A 20,235-nucleotide genomic window follows, 5' to 3' on the forward strand; every position below is an offset into this window, starting at 1 on the left:
CGTCAGGCCCGTTGGGTTTGCCCTTAACTAAAACCCTTCGATACTCAAATTAGTTTGGTCGAGATAGAATATGAGATTAGAAGATGTACGGTCAAATGTGATAAATGTTAGTTATCTCAAATGATGTGTATCGGGGTATTTATAGGGCCCAAATGTACACTGTTGAATAGGCCACGTGTCGTAATTTGATTCACCCAAGCTTCTAATCGAACGGTTCCACTCCAGGCGCTAGTCGGGTTCCTTTTCTGGGGTTGAGAACAAATTTGGAACTCCAAAGACCCGACCCAGTGCAAAACATACGGATCTTTGTATATTTTGACTAAACTGCTCTTAATGAAGGGCATTTTTGTTCTTTTATAAAAAATTTAGGTATCATCCCATCCCATCACTACCCAACCCCCTCAAGACCCTATGGATCTCTAGACCCAATGCAATTATTTTGGACCCAATTTTTTGGGTTTGGGTAGGGTCTAGACCCAAAATTTCTTTTTTTTTTTTCTCTTTTTTTCTTCATAATATTGTTGGATAGTATTTGATATTTTTATTTAAGACAAAATAATTAAAAAGACTAAATAATTTTTAAATTAAATTGAATTAAACTTCTTTTTGTTTATATTTTCTATTTTTACCCATAATTATCAATAAATTCAACATTATTCAGATCAATTCACAAATAACTCTTTTTTTATAATATTTTTATATAATATATTATTTATAATACCGTTTACAAAATAATCAAATGAAACTATTAAATCTACACATTTTACAACAGCTGAATTTAATATTATAAAACTGTAAAATTTAATTTTATTACTTCAAGTTTTCAAACAATCATTATTAGATTTGAAGAATCACACGATAAATAACGTTATGATGACTTAAAATTTTTAGATTTGTTCACTTGAATGTAGATCAATTGAAAAATAATTATTTAATTGAATTGTATAAAAAAAATATTTTTTTGAGTTCAAATTAGGTATTTAGACCCATAGGTATTGTCCGTAGATCCAATCTATATTATTTTAAAGGGTTTGGGTCTGGGCCTGAAAATATTTGTTGGGTCTTGGTCTAGGTATTAATTTATGAGTTTGGGTAAAATCTTACTCTACCCATTGGCACCCTTAATTACAATTATAGATTTATATATGACTTAATTATAAGAAATGATTTTGGCCCATTTTGCATCTCGATGGTATTACAGTGATTAGGGATGTTCAATAAAATCGTTAGGCCGCCTCAATCAATCGCTCAACTCAGACCATAATTAGCAAGCTAAGGTTGGGTTGGGTTTGGTTTTGGACTACTAAAGAAAAGATCACATTTTAGTATTCGAATTCAATTCGATGAACTACTAAAGAAAAGATCACATTTTAGTATTCGAATTCGATTTCGTTCGACTGTGACATTAATAATAATAATAATAAGACCAATAACAATAATAATATACTAGAATTCTTCATGTATTTATATAAAAGTTTCGATAATACATAAACCATTATTTAATGCGATAATAATAATTATGAAAGTTTTTTATTGCTATTGTGTAATATATGTGTATAAATATGTAAGCGAGATCAATTAGTTAATTGATTGATCTTAGTTACTGGTAATCTTCTATATTTTTATGCTATTGATAAATGCAAAAACTTGAAACAGATAATATCATTAATTTCTCACAATCTATTTTCATAATCATTTTATTTTATTTCAAATAATATTTGTATTTATATATTATTATGATCAATTTTTTATATAATTTAATTCGAAGACTTTTTTCATAATCTTATTCACAAAAATTTGGCAAGTTTTTTATATTTGTTTGTAGTCTAAAACAAATATATAATCATGTATAAGTGTTTATCTTTTACACATTATGTTTTTTTAAAAAAAAAAAAGTCTTTTACACATTATAATTGATATTCCATATGTTTATATTTTTGCTAATTATCACTACAAAAAATATATTTATTATGACAAAATAATTAAAAAAAAAGCATATATTTTTATAAAATACTAAATAATTTAAATAATTGTACATATTATTGATCCTATATTAAAGATCACAAAACCGCCACAATACAATTAGATCACAAAAGTAGGAATTTAATGATTATTGAGTTGAATTTGGATTCAACTCTCTCAAAAATCACAAATATTAAATTGAGCCTTTCTATTATTATTTTTTTTCAATAGAGAGTGATAAATATTACATTAAATTTTTTTTATATAAAATTATGTTTTTTTTAAAGATTTTTTTAAAAAATAAAATAAAACATTTTCTTTTCCCAAATGCCTTTCTATTAGCTACACATACACTAATTTTTAATTATTATTTTTTGGAGCACACGAAGATGATGACGTTGTGGGCAAACTAGTACAGCAAGAGGCATGGGGACAAGTCACAAGACTTATGATTAAGTCGTGTTTTAACTTTCATCATTTATAATTGTAGTCGCTCTTTCTTTCAATTTCCAGTCTTGGGCAGCTGCAATTGGAAGTAACCCATAAATGGTCCCATGCATGTGTAGTGTGATTATTAATAATGCCAGAAAAGAAGAGAAAAGTCAAAAAGAAATTGAAGACCATTCGATGAGAATTGGAAACACCGGTGGTGGTCGGATTCGCTTTTGTGATTGGTGGGATTGGTTGGGATTTCCCCTCCACTCACATCAGATCATCGAAATTAGGGTTTTGTACTCAACTAATCGTTGCTAATTAATGTTGCTCCAGTTATTGCTCGGCATCAGGTGAGGTATATGCATCTGATGTCATAATTTAAGGTTGAGTATTTAGATCATTTGTTTGGTTTCAACTCGCGAATTAATTTCAATGATTTTGTGATTGCAATTGGAGTGTTCATTTCCATTAATCAAATCGAATCGAATTAGTATTTCAATTAATCTAACTTTTGATACGTTGAAATCACATATGGAATACCAAATCAAAATATTCGATTCAATTTGGTAAAAAAAAATGATGTAATGTTAATTTTTAATTGTAAATTATTTATGAATTAATAATTGTAATCATTTATGTATGTATTAACCATAAAAGTATTTATTTTTTAAATGCAGATATTAAATTACTAAGGATTTATATATTACATATATTTATAATATAATATATATTTAAAATTTGGTATTCAGTTCGATCGATTAGCTCGCACGGAAAATCGATACGAAATTAAATACTGAACTTTAGAAAAAAACAATAATTAATCAAATTTTCGATTCGATGTTCAACAAAAATTGAACTTTCTATTAAACTGATTTTCAATTAGTCAATCAAAAATTACAAACCTCTACTTGCAGTGATCGGTAAGAATAATATTAGATAGACTATAGTTAAGTCGTCTGATACTTAAGTTACTTGTAACTACTGAGTGTGAGAAAAGAAAATATCATAGTTAAGTCAATAAACATCATTACGAGATAAAGCTAAAAAAACACTAAGTGTGATAAAAAAATATATTTTACATCCGAAAGTGATATATATATATGTATATAAGTAATAAAATTATGTGACACAACATGGCCAATCGATATGAAGATAGTAAGATATATGGTTACAGAAAACAAACTATCGTGTCGGATTAAGTAAAAGATAAGCGAATTATCAAAAATATTTAGCCATGTATCGAGGGGCATTTAATAATTTTACATAGTTTACGTATGGTGGCTACATCAAATATTGATTACTAGAGAATTGTGGACATACTTGTAAAGAATGGTATCACTTTTCTGAAATAATCAATTTTTTGAGGATAAATATAAGTTTGTGGGTAAAATAATATTAGAGTAAGACTCTGGTGATGCCCAAACGGTTGGATCCATATGTAAGTGTTAAGGTAAAATCGACTTATACCATATGAAGGTACGAGTTAATTGGATGAAAGAGAACATGATATCTCTCCTGCTTAATAATCCATCTTTTAAGGAAAAAATACAAGCAACTTCTTGTGATATTGCAAATGAGCAAATTATCTCTTTATGAAAAATAAATAGTGATTTACCTTTATGTATTTTTTAAGGGGGATAAATTGCTATATTTTTTTTATAAGGGGGTGAATATTTATTTTTAATATTACAGGTCGATAAATTGCTATTTACCCATATTTTAAGTATAAAGTGAGGCCATTACAACCAACTTTAATGTATAGACTTTGAAAGTGATGAAGTAGTCATTAATTAAATGTAAAAGGCCATGTAACAATGCTCTTTCCCCTAATTAAATTAGTGGGTTGGAATTTTTGTGATAATAATTTGAAATGTTGATGTTCTCAATTGTGAGGACATCTTATCCATAGCATTTATGGCATGTTTCAATATTATTAAAACAAAAAAAATGGGGTGGATTTTAGATTCAATCTTTCAGCTCATTTCATTATATATATATGTATGTGTGAAAAAATATATTACATATATACTTCCATATTAAACATAGATATATACTCTTAGCTAAAATTAATATAAATTAATAAATAGCTTATTTTGCAATGTATTTTACTCTCACAATCTTTTTCTTCTCATCCCGTGACACCAAAACTTTTTCAAAAATTTCTTTCTTCTCTCATCATAATATTTTTTTTTGGTATGTTTGGGCATCGTGTTTGTCGATGATTAATACTATTTTAAAATAATACTCTATTGTCATACCAACTTTTCAATATATAAATTTATTCTTTTCATTCATTACATCCCTCAATAAAATTCAGTCATAATAAAAATTTGAATGTTTTTAATTAGTTTACTAAAATATCCCTCAAATTTACATACACCTAAATTTTTTGATACATTTTATGTTTTGAGACCACTATACCATGACTGATAATCAACTCATCAATAAAAAAATATATTTTTAATTTTAAAATATTGTTGCATACATATCGAGTGTGTCGTGTACCGCTAGTAGTTAGAAGAGAAATATATAAAGATGACATTTTCTTAAAAGAATCCTTTTATAATATTTTTAAAATTGTAACATGATTTAATTAATTCAATTTCTCATATCACTAGAAAAAAATTACTATTGTCTATATTTTAATTGCTATGAATTAAAAATTATGATAAATAACTATTATTAACTAACCTTATTCAACATGGCTAAAGTATTCACCGTGGTTGTTAGCCGTAGCAAAAACATTTTTCATAGCTTTGAGTCTCCCGCAAGAATTACAATCATAAACATTGCATGATCATAATCAATAACAATTTATGATTATTTTTTAATAATAATATTTAATTATAATTAAATATTATATTTTTTCTAATGTATATTGTGTGGGGAGGGTCGGATCTCAATTCCATGAACATAATTAACATGTCAATTTCCAAATTCGGGCATATCATTCATGTCGATGGATAATCATCCCTACTCACACGAGTGGTTTCACCTCAAGATTCAACTTTTGTAGACAAAGCAATGATCTAATTTGCTTTTTAGTTATCATTTTAAAAGCGACAAATTCACTATAATATGTTGTTTTCTGAACTTTGTACGTTTATAATTGAGGTCATTAATCTTTTAGAAGGAAAATTATTAACCAATTCATGTTTATTCGAATCAAATCAATTACACAGTAAGTGTGATATACTTATCATGTGATTAAAAAATTTTCTTGAATTATACGTACAACAATCACACTACAAGTTAAGAGTAAGTGAAAGATCTTTGTTGTGATAATGATAAGAAAAAGACTGTCTTGTCTAAGACAAAGACATAAACGTACAAGTTACATAAAAGTGAAGCATCCATAGTAAAATGCTAATGACCGACTGATGGAGAAATGAAGAGTTTATAAGGACAAGATAGATTTTCCCAATCAAGGAGGACTTGTGAAGGCCCACGCATTTTTTATTTATCAGGCAAATTATTTTGAGATGTCTGGTGCTATAAAATATGTAAAATATCAGAAATCATCACACTCAAAGCTGAGTTTGAACGAGATGATTGGCAGAAGAAAAATGATTTCTCCATTTGTGTAATTCATCTGAAGAAGAAACTGTAGAAAACGAGCTTATATATAAGGAAGAAGACAAAACTACTCTCTAACTAATCTAACAACTCTAACTATTAGGAAACATGTTCTTTGCTAAAGAAGGCGTGTGACGGAAATGGGACATATAAAGAATAAAATTTAAGTGACAAGGTATCCATCTCAGTTCCACCTCAGCAGCCATATCCACATAATCATTTTCAACCTCTTGCAATGCAACTTGCACTGTAACTTGCTACACCCCTCCTTAAGATGGAGCTTGAGGGGCCAAGCCCAACTTGACGAGCAGATGAATGAAATCACCAACAGGAGGAGTTAGCCAGTTGACCGCGGCTGGGAACAAAGGATGGTTGGATGAAACCAATTTGAACTGATCTCGAACAAGGTGACAATCGATGTCCAAGTGCTTGGTGCACTCGTGAAACACGGGGTTGGCAGTGACATGGATGGCAGCGTTGTTATCGCACCAGAACGTAACAGGTGTTCTAAATGTGAAGAGCACGTAGCAAATATGAAAGCTACAAAAGTTCACACACCGCAACGCCCATACTGCGGTATTTAGCTTCAGCAGAAGAGCTAGAGACTGTTGCATGCTTCTTTGTCTTCTAGGAGACAAGAGTGGAGCCAAGAAGATACAGAAGTCCATGAGCGAATGATAAGAGTCTGGGAAGGAGACCCAAGACGCATTTATAAAAACAGAAGGTTGAAGCGTATTGGAGGAGGGAAAGAAAAGACCCAGAGCAGAGGTGCATTTTGAAATAGCAGAGAACGTGAACTGCAACATCCCAATGAGAAGACTTGGGGTGTTGGAGGAATTGGCTAAGTTGCTTCACGACAAATGAAATGTTAGGCCGCGTGAATCCAAGATATAGAAGACGACCGATGAGCTTTTGGTAAGGGCTTGGGTTAGGCAAGATAGAACCAGTTTCAACAATGAGTTTAAGGCCTGGAGGCAGAGGAGTGGAGACCACCTTTGCATCCAAGAGATTGACATCTTTAAGTATATCAGTAAGATACTTTTGTTGAGTAACAAGAAGGCCGGAGTAGAGCGAGCAAGCTTTAGTCGCAGAAAATAGTTACCAAAGCCCAAATCTTTAATGGTGAAAAGAAAGTGTAAGTAACCCTTGGCTACAATAATTTCATCTTCAGAATTTTTAGTTAACAATATATCATCAACGTAAACCAATAATCCCACAAAAAAGTGGAAGTGACCTTCAAAAAATAAGCAGTGATCATGGAGATATTGAATGTAACCAAAACCGCGTAACTTAGTTGTAAGTTCGATATTCCACTGTTGCGATGCCTGCTTCATAGAGAGAGTGTTTCAACCTGCAGATATGCCTACAAAACCTTCGGGAGGCACCATATACAGATCCTCATTAAGGGGCCCGTGTAGGAAGGCATTGTTCACATCTAATTGCCACAAAGGGCAACCTTTAGCCACTGCAATTGCCAAAAAAACATGCACTGTTACCGACTTTGCCATCGGGAAAAAAACTATTAAAATAATTGATTCCTTAGATTGATTGTAGCCTTTTGCTACCAAGCGAGCCTTATAACGTTGCACACTGCCATTCGGATTCAACTTTAATTTGAAAACCCATTTATTGCTGATGGCCTTCTTCTCTGATGGCAATGGGACAAGCTCCTAAGTTTCATTCTTGTCAAGGGCAGTGAGTTCTTCATTCATAACCTCAACTCACGTTTCATCCTTACTAGCTTTGACATAGCTTCGAGGTTCCTGAACAGAAGATAGAAGAGAAACGAAAAACATATGTGCCGAATTAAAAGCAGAAAGGTAACAAGTGGTATCAGAATTGGAAGCACATTTTGCAAACATAATCATCTAGCTAGACTGATTTCTTGGGTATGCATAGAGATCTACGAGGTGGGGGAATATACATTGGATCAGAGCTAGAGGCAAAGTCATTATGTGGAGGCTGGGGTATAATATCTGTGCCAGTAGGCAGCTCAGGGTCTGTTGAAGTAGTAGAATTGGGTTAGGAGTAGAAGGAGGTAAGTGTGGAGATGTATCATCATCAGAGTCATCAGTATATGAAGGTGGTAAAGGGACTAAAGTATGAGTAGTTGGAGTTGAAATAGGGTTAAAGGGAAATATACTCTCATGAAATTTCGCATCTCTGGAAAGAAAAGCTAAGTTTGTGTTTAAGTCCAAAACCTTGTAAGCTTTATGGTGTATGCTATAGCCAAGAAATACACGCTTATGAGCCCTAGCATCAAACTTTTGTTGGGAGGGTAAGGTATTTGATGCAAAACAAAGACATCCAAAAACTCTAAGAATGGAGTATGAGGGTAGCTTGTTATAAAGAATCTCGTAGGGTGACTTCCAGTTTAGGAGGTGAGTAAGAAGTCTTTAATAAGGTATGTGGTTGCAAGGATGGTTTCCCCACAATAGTTAGATGGGAGATGAGCTTGAAATTTTAGATCCCGTGCTACATCAAGGATGAGTCTATGTTTCCTCTCCACAACACCATTTTGTTGTGGTGTGCCCCGCAAGAATTCTGATGAAGAATGCCAAGAGAATTGAACAAAGATTGACAATTGGTGTTTGTGAATTCAGTCCCGTTGTCTGACCTGATCACTTTTACTTTGGACTCAAATTGTGTAAGAATCATTTTGAAAAACATATCTAAGGTATGACAGACTTGTGTCTTGTATCGAAGAATGTCCAGGTAGCTCTACTGAGATCATCTACAATGGTGAGAAAATAATTGCAACCATTGAAGGTTTGAGTTTTATAGAGACCCCAAAGATCAACATGTATTAATTCAAAGGCATGCTTGGATTGAATTGCACAAGTAGAGAAAGGTAAACAACTTTGTTAGAAAGAGGGCAAATCATACAAGTATCTGATGTATCAATAGAATTCACCTCGGGTACATGTTTCAAAACATTCAAGGAAGGATGATCCAGCCGCCTATGCTATAAGACATTATTACAAAAAACAAAATCGGTACAAGGTCTATAGTGAACTGCAGAAAGTGAAACTATAGTGGATGGACTGAAAGATGATTTGTTCAACACATATAAGTTCTTGTAAAGCTTTCTTACTGTTATAATGCTTTTAATCACCAGGTCCTGTAAGACACAATAAGAGGAGTAAAATTTCACTATTATGGAAGAGTGTAAATAAAGTTTAGAAAGACATAATAGGTTGTACTTAAAACTTGGAATATAAAGAACTTCTGTACGCACTAGTGCGGGGTGTAATATCATAGATCCTGTGTGTGTGTGACTGATTTCATCCGGGAGATGTACGAGTGTGGATTTGGAAGGAGGTGAAGTAGATCGGAGAATATGTTTATGTGCACATATGTGATTAGTTGTTCTTGTATCAACTATCCAAGAATAAGAGAGATTATCATTAAAACTAGCAAATGCACAATTCTTACCAACAAAATTATCAAGCTGCACAAAGTTAGCGTGCAAAGGATCCTCTTGCAGCTGCACTTGGCGTCCTTCGAAAAACATCAACTTTATTAACTCCTGTAACAAGGCCTCTTGATTTTGTGTTTTATGTTGATGTTGATGTTTTTGTTCCTGCAATTGTACATTATAACCCCTTATAGCTCCCCCTTCCTTCTTCTTCTTTTCAATTAGGTCCTTATACCAATCTAAGGTTCCATGGAGCTTGAAACATGTCTCCGTCGTGTGACCTAAGCGATCACAGTTGCTATAATGCTGTCCCTTCTTGTCTTCTTTCTTTGCCCTAGCCTGGGTATGAATTCTTTTTTTCCTCATGCTCTCACTTGCAACAGTCTATAGCCTTTGCCCTATCCATGTTGACTCCCCTTTATCTTTCTACTTTTAAAACCATAGAGTATGCCTTGTTCACTATAGGTACTAGATCCATCACTAGAAGCTGATTGCACAAGTGATCAAACGTCTTGGTTAGCCCCATAAAAAACTAAATGAGTCTAGTAAATATTTCCTGATCTGCAATAGCCTTGGATAGTCCACAAGTACAGCCCCCACATGTGCACCGTGGAGTGGGCATCAACATGTCTAATTCATCCCAAACCATTTGCAATTTAGAGAAATACTCAACAACAACTGACATATTTTCTTGTGTCAAGGACGTTATTTCTCGTTGCAGTTGATATAAGAGAGGTCAATTACACTTTCCATATCTCTCTTCTAAATCTAATCAGAGTGTCCGTGCAGATTCCGCATACATGAAGTTGGCCCAACAATTTCCTTAGAAATACAATTCAAAATCCAGGTTGTAACCATACTATCAACATGTATCAATTGTTCAAATAATGGATCCGTCATGCGCGGCTCAACAAAAGTACCATCTATGAAGCCTAATTTCATTTTTGCTCGTTGAGCTCTCTTCACTGCATACCTCTAGGTAAAGTAGTTGTGTTTAGTTAAAAGTGCACAAGGATCATACCAGGATGATCAGAACCGTGTAGTTGTAGCACTTCAGGTATTGATTGTCTATGTCTTGCACCTGCTTCTGTCGTCATCGGTGTGGAATGTCTGCTACTTTCTACTGTTTATGCCATTTTGCTAACTGATTATAGAATTCTAAGAGCTGTGGTATGCAGAGATATTCAAATGAAGGCTCTGATACCATATTTTATATCAGAATACAATCAAAACTGAGTTTGACGAGAGGATTGGGGGAGGAAAAATGATTTCTACATTTATGTGTAATTCATCTGAAGAAAAAACTGTACAAAACGAGCTTATATACAAGGAGGAAGATAAAATTACTCTCCGACTAATCTAACAACTCTAACTGTTCGGAAACGTGTTCTTTACTAACAAAATATATAACAAGAATGCCGCATATAAAGAAATATAAGTGACAAGGCATCCATCTCAGTTTCACCTCAGCAGCCATATCCACGTAATCATCTTCATCCTCCTGCATTGCAATTTGCACTGTAACTTGCTACAAATTAAAACAACCACTATATATAAGAGGATAAAATTACACTTTTACTTTGGGTGTGATGGATGCGAAATCCTTCTAATGTGTTTGGTCGCATTCCGTAAAATAATTACTACAATATTTAGAATAACCTTTTTTCACCATATATAACTAAAATTCTATATGTAGTTCTTTTATTATATATGGATCTTGAATTTTAATGAAAAATATAAAAAAAATATTTAAAATTAAAATAAAAAATCATATCCACTGACACTATTGTTCTCGAAAAGAGTGGTGTGAGACGCACTATTGCTTCAGGTAAAATGATATTTCTTTTTTAATTTGATAATAGTTAATTTAACCTCTAAGTCAATGAGGATTAATGCTTAATTTAGTTGACAAAATTGATCTGCGGTGACTGTGGTGTCATGTGTTCGTAGCATATTAATTTGTAGATATTAATTTATTTTAATATTAGTTGTTGATTTACATTAATAATAATTATTTATATTATAATAGTAGCTGTTGGTAGTTGATAATTGATATTGATTAGTGATGATTAAAATTTATGATATAATTATAATCGATTTATTAAAATAAAGTAAATTTTTTCATCTGATTTTCGAGAAATGAATTAAAATCTCAAGAAAAATTGAAGAAAATCTGAATAAACAGAAATTTTTTATGTAAATCAAATTTGATTAAATCAAATTAATGACGTGTGAATGATCAATTTTTTAAAACAACACACAAATTACACATCAAATTTGATGTATAATTAGTTTCAATTTGGCAAAATTCAATCCGGGATAGGATTTTCCTTGAATAAACAGTGATAAAGAGTGTGCGGGAGGGTATTCTTGTCAAATGGAGTGAGAAAACCTGGCTTGTAATCTACGGTGTGTTCAACTGAAATAGATTCTGTACAGCAAAGAGCAACGGAGGAGACAATAAATAAAGCTGGAAAAAAGCAAAGAAGAAGATCAAAAGGTGACAGGTCCAGTGCATTTTGCATGCCTATCTCTCCATCCCTCTCACTCATTGATCTCTCAGTTTGCTTGTGTTTGTGTGTATACTGTGTGAGAGGAGCAAGAATTTTGCAGACATGATTGCTGATATAAATTCAGACCCACAAGAAGAGAATTAAGAGTAGTGTATTAAAATCAAGAAAAGCATCCTTAATTGTGAATGTGGAAGTTACCAAAACAGCCATATCCTCAAACTGTTCAACACCTCTCTCTCTCTCTCTCATTCTTTAGCATTTTAGCTCCTCAGATCATGTGGTTTCTTTATTAGCTCTGGAATTTTTTAATCGCAAAAGAGAAAATCTTTTGTTTTCTCATCATTGATCAATTCCACTCTGTCAAGTCCCTTGTTAAAGTGGTTCCCTTGATGCTTGACATCGAAGCTCTCTTCAATCATTTTCAGTCGCTCATAAATGAAAGAGTGATAGAAAGAGATGGACTACCAGAGAACCCTTCTCAGATTTCTCACTGTTTGTTGGTGAGTTCTTGTTGTTTTCAGGGGTTTCAACAGAGTTTCTCGGAGATGGCTGCTTGAAGAAAATTCTAATCTTTGTGATCTCTTGGAGGTTCTTTTTTAAAGGGTTCTTTTTCATTTTACCCATTCTGAATGCAGGTTAGTTGTTTCTGAAGAATGTGATTTGCAGCTTTTCAAATTCTTCATTCTTGATAATGGGAATTAAATTTCTGTAGTTGGTTGATTTTGGATTAGTTAATGGAGAGTCCTTTTAGTTTCTTATACTGTTAGTGTTATTGAGAATTCCTGATGCTTGGTCTGTTGTTATCTTCATTCCTTCATTAATATTCTTGCCAACGGAGAGCTTTTCATTTGTTGGAGGAAAGAAACTTTTGATTTTGATGTAGACCTTTTTGTTCTTCATCTTTTCTGAATAGGGAAACAACAGAGCTTTTGGAGTATTTGTTCCTCTTCTATTAGGGTCCTCCTTGTTTTTCACTGTAAATGCCACTCATTGACTCAATTTGAGTTTGAAGTCTTGTTCAGTTATGGCTGAGATTAGACTTCCCAGGTTAGAGCAGGGCCAAACCAAAATTAAGAATGTCCCAATTGCTGTAACCCCAGAGGGTTTCTGGTGTTGCCCCTCACCTGTTGTGTTTCAAAAGACAACCAAGACACAAAATCCTCAAAACAAGCCCAAGTCATCTGCTCCAACCCAGAATTCTGCACTTCAGAGAAAACCAAATTCAGTAAATGAGAAAAAGTCCGGTTCTACATCGTCTAGGACAAATCTTGTTACCGATGAGCAAAAGAGTCATAGTTCTGATCCACCTGTTCTGAATGCGCCGTCTATGAATGAAAAGGCACCTCGGCCGAAGCCTGAAAATGTGCCAAGGAAGGTAACAATTGAGTTTGGTGAACCAGGGACCAGTGATCTGAGGGTAATTTTGCTCGGGAAGCATGGACTTGCCGTGAAGTTGAGCATTCACAGGAGCATACTTGTGGAAAATAGCAGTTTCTTCGCCAGCAAAATATCGGAACAGCAGCCTGTTTTCCCCTGTCTTGAAATTGATAACTGTGATGATGTGGAGATATATGTGGAAACTATTGGACTGATGTACTGCAAAGAACTGAAACAACGGTTGATGAAGCAAAGTGTTTCACGTGTGCTCCGAATCCTCAAGGTAATTAACAGAATTGTGCCTCATATCATCATTTCTGCCTTTGCAGGTTAATGTTGGTTCTGCTTGCTAATTATAGATGTTCTTGAGACAATATACATTTGAAAACATGTTGTGCAAGAGATTCAGTTGTTTTTTTGTTGACTGTACTCCTCTATTTATGAAATGTTTTACTTAGACGATTGTTTTGATACACCAAGCAGCAGTGCTTTTCGTGCTGCATTCTGTTCATTACCCTAGGATCTCACTTCAAACTTCAAAGTTTTGTGTTGGGTAATTAAGATACTGTTCTGCTGTAGATCAATTTTACTTTAATCAGGTAGACGAATATTTTATTTGAGAAGCTCTTGGTTTGCCTAGTTTAGACAAATAACTCATGAATATGACTCCTTAATCCTACGAGCAACTTACATGCCTTGTATTTCTATGTTCAAGGAAGATACAGGCTTCTGGCTATCCAGATTTCCCCTATAATGGGATGAGGGAAGCTTGAATAGTCTCGGGATCATTACAAAAGTCTAGGATCATTCTCAACTAATACTTGATTGCACTAAAATAACTTTAAGGAATTTGTAGAATTGCCTGGAAGAAACATTACATTATGAATCCTTTTTGTCACGTTTTAGCTTTCCAGTTTCTGGCATCTGTTAATAATATGAAGGGGTTTCCACCTCTTCCATGATAATAAATATGTATGTTGACGCAATTGGTATACTACACGGGCTGAAACTATTTGTAATACGATTTATAATTCTGGTGAAAACTTGTAGGTTGGTGAACAACTGGGTTTCACGACATGCATCCAATCATGTTTGGAGTACTTGGAAGCAGTCCCTTGGGTTGGGGAAGAGGAAGAAGAGAAAGTGGTTTCTTCAGTCTTGCGTCTTGAGAGCGAAGGCATCAGAGTCAGACCAGTACTGAAACGAGTTTCTTCTGAAATTTCAAAAACGCCTAAAGACACCCTTTCTCACATACTAGAGTTAGTCCTGAAGAGCAAAGAGGAAAAGGGAAGACGGGAGATGAAATCTGTTGTACTGAAACTCCTTAGAGAAAACAACAATCTTCCTAGCTCTTCAGACTCATCTGACTTGTGTAATGAAACTCTTTTCAGTTCTTGCAGAAACTCCCTAGATTCTTTATTGTCTCTGTTCAGAAAAGCTGCTGAAAGAGAACCAGTAGTGAAGTTGATGGCTATAGAGGCCGATAACCTCTTATGGTTGCTTGATATTTTAGCCGACAGGCAAGCAGCAGACGAGTTCGCCATAACTTGGGCCAATCAGCAAGAATTGGCTTCACTTCACACTAGACTTCCTATTGTCTATCGCCACCATGTTAGCACGATTACTGCAAGACTCTTTGTTGGAATAGGAAGAGGGGAACTTCTTCCATCTAAGGATACCCGTCATTTACTGCTGAAAACCTGGCTAGAACCTTTGATTAACGACTATAGCTGGTTGCAACATGGCTGCAGATCATTTGATCGGAAGGTTGTTGAAGAAGGAATTGGTAGGACGATTCTCACGCTCCCCCTAGAGGATCAGCAAAGCATTTTGCTTTCTTGGTTAGGGAGTTTTCTGAAAGCTGGTGATAACTGTCCGAATCTTCAGAGGGCTTTCGAGGTCTGGTGGAGGAGGACTTTCATCAGACCATATGTAGAATCGGAAGCTCTCCAGCAGTCCAATAACACGATGACAACAAAAGTGGAAGAGTAATATAATTAAAATCCATTCAACCAACTTGACTTTGAGAAGGAACTTGGACTTGTGGAAGTCGAGGATGTCTTGTAACTTCGTGGCTGAGACGGCAAGATAGAAGCTGCAAAACTAGGTATAACAACAAGAATACATTGCTTAACTAGATACTGATATGCGTTATATCAGCTTTCCTTCTGATTGCTGATTGTAATTATTGTTTCCTCGATATATATGTGAAGATGAGATCCAAGAATTGATTGTGCAGCTATGCAATGATTTCTGAGTATCTAGCCCTGAATGGAGACAGTCTTGCAATGAAATTCAGACACTTTTCCTTGTGCTTCTGTTGAAATGGATAGTCTGAAATCTCATCTGCATAAGTTTACTTCTGAATTTTACTATATGTATGGTTGTAATGTGGTCCTATGTTGTCTTAGCCAGCTGAAATTCATTGTTCTGAATCCAAATCACTGTGCTCTTGAAAGGGATTTTGATCAAGATTTTGAACATCACAGATGATACACATACCACTGGAGGACTATGTTTCTATTGTCTATGTTTAATGTTATATGGCCAGTTGTTTACATAAGTTTTAGATCAAGATTCCATTTATACACTTTTTCTTTCTTTCTTTCTTTCTTTCTTTTTTTTTTTTTCTGTTTTTTGTTTCCATTGCAACTAATAATAGATCAAGATATTTTTCAAACTATACGCCAATCAATTGAATTTTTTTCTTACATCATTCAAATGAAAATTAAATGATTTTATTGCTCATCGATGCTAATCAAATTTCAAGTACTAAATTTGAATATCTATACATGGAATATCGCTTTAATAATATGAATATTTATAAAAAGTATATTAGCATTCTAATGTTTAAGTCAATAATAATTAAACATTAAATTAAAAGAGAAAAATAATAAAAATACATGAAAGATGATTGTTGGGAGTAATTGTGTCCTGCTACCACTATGAGAGAGACAGAGTAGTCTAATTAAATAGAAGACATGTTCGGCGCTTGCTGTCAGAGTACCGGGCTTTACCATCTGATTTGGGCCCGAATGGTGCTTAATCATTATGGATATCTACTTCACTTGGGCCATCGCATGGGCTTTGTCATACTTATTCTTTATCTATGAGAAGGGCCCATTGATTTTGGCCCAATAATTTAATTGAAGAACACGGCATCGTACATCACTCTTATTTCTTCTTCTTCTTTTTTTACCCCTTGAATTAGATATAAGTTTATGATTTACTTAAAATAGGGGTGGCAAATGGGCGGATTAGGTTGGGTTTAAATGAATCGGGTCCAAAACGAGTTGGGTTCAAATGGATTTGGTCGGTTAATATAAACAATTTTATTAATTTGAACCTAATAATTTCAAAATTTCACACAATGAAAAGAAAAAATGATAATATTGAACTATTGAAAAAGATAATTATTACTTGTAACGTAATCTGACTAAATTTGTATCACATGTCATTTTTATCTAATAACCATGTACGTTAAGATTCATTTGTTAAATCATAAAGTAAAAAAATCTAGTAAATATCTAACAAAATACTATATTTTATAAAAATAATTCCTAACATTTTGAATGAATATCAAGCAGTACAACCAAGTTTTTTATATTTGTTGAGAGATAATTTTATGTGCATGTAAGAGAAAGAGGGTAGTGTGTGTGAGAAAGATATGTAAGAGTGTGAATATGAAGAAAAAGAAATTGTAAGTGTTTTTCTTTTGTGTGTGTGTGTGTGGAGAAAGAGAGTTGTGCATATGTGAGAGAAATGTGAGAGTGGGTGTATGAAGTAAGAGGAGCTGTGAGCGTATTTTATGTGTGAGAGAAAGATGTGAAAGAGTCTATGTATATGCAGAAAGAGTAAATTGTGGGTACTTTTAGTTTATTGTTATTTTAATTTATGCGTTGAACCAAATAAGATCCATATTAAGCCCATTATCAACCCATATTCAACCTAATACAAAATATAATTTTATTTAACTTCATCCCGTATCAATCCATTTTAAAATATAACCAATTGAACCCTACCCAAAACTAGTTGTGTTGGGTTGAACCTATGGTCTTAAACTATTTTGCCACCCTTAACTTAAAATGATCTCTTTTCCCCCCTCTAAATAACTACCTAAATTAAAATTATACTGACACTTTGTAATATTAGGTCCTAACACGCAAATACCACGTACTCTTTGCAAAACTATAACTACATCTTTGAGATTGTAATTGTAATTACACTGTCTGTTTTATGACAAATGTTTATACAAATCGAGGTACACTATAGTACGAAGACTCCCTCAAAGGGTGTTCCTAAAATTTTACAAAAAATAGAGAATGCTTTTGTATTTGAACCTAATCTCAAGAAGTGCTGACGTAATTTAGCACAATTGTTGACTATTTTTGCTCACTACAAGAAAATGGCTCAATATCTACGATAAAGAATCAACATCGAACTAATTAGTAAGTGAAATTTTCGTTGCTAATCTATATTATTCAATGTATATTTTAAAAAATTAGTTGCTAAATTCGTTGGCAAGTAAATTTTCAATTTTCATTGATAAATTCATGAATAAGTAAAATTTTCATATTAGACAATGCAGATTAGGAATGAAAGTTTTATTTATTACTTCGCTTGACACTGATTGTTTTTCGTAGCTATTGAGCCATAGTGTCTTGATAATAATATAAAAATAAAATTCATTTTCTTTAATATAGTATACCCTATTTCACAAAATTAAATTGAACATGTAGAGTCACACATAGAACCATTATTAGCCACAACTTTCATATCAGAAATGGGACCATAGATACCAATTCTCTTGTATGAGAGCTGTTCCGCGTGGGTGGTTTTTTTTTTCTTTTTCTTAGGGTTTTGGTGGCGCCCATCCTCCTTCTAGGCGGCCAGACGACGTTATCATCGATTTTGCTGCTAGCCAACAAAGGATTCTTGCATGCTCTCTCTCAATCCATTTTTCTTTATTGCTTTTCCCTTGTTTTGTCAGCTTTTCTTGTTGCTTTTCACTTGGCTTCAATCCCCTTTTCGTTTTCAGCTTTCTCCATTGTTTCTTTCCTTATATAGAATTGTAGCTGTTTACTCTTATCAAAGTCTGTCTTAGCTGCTTTTTGGTATTTTTTGTGTGGTTTGTGCAGGTTCTTTATGTCCTTTATTTGCTGCGATTGGGGGGCTTTTCTATCTACTCTTGATATCATCGGATGGAGGCGGAAACAACACAATTGGCGCTCTTTGGTTCTAACGGAAGAGGAGGAGATGGGTGTGGTTTTGCCGGCGAGGGTTTGGCATTCTAATCTCGAAAAGGTTGGTTTTTATACTGTTGGTTGCATCTTATCGCACAAACCGTATCATGTGGAGACTTTGAAAACCATTCCCCAGTCTTCTCGGAATCCAGCCAAGGGCATGGAGATCACATTCCTCTAAAACGATCAATTTTTGCTAAATTTTTTCCATTTCGTTGATCGAGATCGAGTGCTTGCCAGTGGTCTGTGGGCTTTTGAGAAGAGACTTATTGTGTTAGCCACAGTGTCGGCAGATGAAAAGCCAGCTGATGTGGACCTTACTTAGTGAGATTTCCATGTTTGAATTCATGGCTTGCCGCTTGGAAAGATGAACATTGAAGTTGCTAGCTTCATTGTTGACTATGATTTATCAAAACACCCGTTGTCATGGGGTTCTTTCATGCATCTTCGTGTCGCCATTGATGTTACAAAGCCCCTACCTCGAGCATTGAAGATTCGAATTGTTTTGGATGACAACCATATTTTGACCTTTACTTACAAATCCCCAATTTCTGTTACTTAGGTGGGAAACTCGAGTATATTTTGAAGTGGTGTGAGTCAAGATTTCAAGCGGACTTCGTGAACCCCGGCGAGAACTCACCGTATGGTCCTTAGCTTAAAGCAGTGGGTCGGTGGGAATCTAGGACTCGTTTTCCTAGAATAGGGATCCCCAAGTGCAGTTGTTACTCTCTTCGACTCCAATTCTCTTCTCGAAGCGGGGTTTTCGCCTCTTTGTTTGAAACTAAGAGAGGCGGTCATCTTTGGAGACTTCCCTCATCCAGCTGTTAAAACAAGTGAGAACCCAGAATCATCTCGTGTTCATCCTCCCCCGGATCCTATACTTCCAGCCGCACCTCCGCCTACTACCCAGGTTACATCCTGTATTTCTCCTTCTCAAATTTCACCCCTATCTACTCCCATTTTTTCTGCTCCACTCCAAATTTCTATTCCTCCATCTATTACCTTTGACTCCTCATTATCTGTTGCCTCAACTACACAAATACCCCTTTGTTTCTATGAGCCTGTCTCCATTTAACTCAGCGCCTCCTCCTCCTATATCTGCATTACCTTCCTATAATCAACCCCAAGCTCGCACGATCCCTCGGAAATGTAGATACACAAAGAGAACTCGCCCCTACTGAGGCAACTTCTAACCCCTACCCCTAGCTTTCTAACTAAACAAAAATTAGTAGACGAGGACATCCATAACGCAACATTTCCTAATCCTAAAAAACTAAACAGATCTGATGGTCCACTTACTGAGATTTTCAATTTTAGGGTGGAGACTGCTCTGCAGCCCAACCGGGCGCCATGAGTCTCCTAGTGTGGAACTGTTAAAGGCTGGGGAATCCTTGGACAGTTAAAGAGCTCCATGATCTCCTTAGAGCAAATAACCCCCAGATTGGTTGTTCTATTTAGCTTAGTGTGGTTCGCGTGATTTGGGCTTTTGGGGTGACGTATTCACATGGTGCAATAATCTGTTGGAATTTTGATTTCAAATGGAAACCCATAAATTGAAACCTTGGATTGCAGCAACACCTAATTGGAATTTTTTTTTTTCAAAATTCTTTTAGTTTCATCAGGAGTTTGAATGTAATTATTGGCAAAATGAAACAGCAACCAATTTTCAAATGTTGCTTCAATGCTTTTGGTCGATTTTTTTGCTGTGGAA

General features: G+C 34.4%; 2 protein-coding genes across 5 annotated transcripts; one reads left to right on the plus strand and one right to left on the minus strand.

Moving 5' to 3' along the window:
* On the minus strand, positions 6,243 to 7,481 carry LOC110012399. Its single transcript, XM_020695788.1, has 3 exons — positions 7,325 to 7,481; positions 6,731 to 7,052; positions 6,243 to 6,480 (listed from the first exon to the last, which is right to left on the minus strand). Exons 1-3 carry the CDS (start codon positions 7,479 to 7,481, stop codon positions 6,243 to 6,245), a joined length of 717 nt encoding a protein of 238 aa, XP_020551447.1.
* Positions 11,764 to 15,607, plus strand: LOC105167482 (BTB/POZ domain-containing protein At3g50780-like). Of its 4 annotated transcripts, XM_011087236.2 has the most exons (4): positions 11,764 to 11,891; positions 12,426 to 12,539; positions 12,818 to 13,564; positions 14,332 to 15,607. In XM_011087236.2, the coding sequence occupies exons 3-4, from the start codon at positions 12,929 to 12,931 to the stop codon at positions 15,271 to 15,273; spliced, it is 1,578 nt and encodes a 525-aa protein (XP_011085538.1). In that variant the 5' UTR covers positions 11,764 to 11,891; positions 12,426 to 12,539; positions 12,818 to 12,928; the 3' UTR covers positions 15,274 to 15,607. The 4 variants fall into 4 exon arrangements, with proteins under 4 accessions (XP_011085538.1, XP_020552008.1, XP_011085536.1 ...); XM_020696349.1 differs by having other exon boundaries at positions 12,426 to 13,564; XM_011087234.2 differs by having other exon boundaries at positions 11,802 to 12,539.

The sequence above is a fragment of the Sesamum indicum genome, linkage group LG8 (assembly GCF_000512975.1).
Source record: "Sesamum indicum cultivar Zhongzhi No. 13 linkage group LG8, S_indicum_v1.0, whole genome shotgun sequence".
Taxonomy (NCBI): Eukaryota; Viridiplantae; Streptophyta; class Magnoliopsida; order Lamiales; family Pedaliaceae; genus Sesamum; species Sesamum indicum.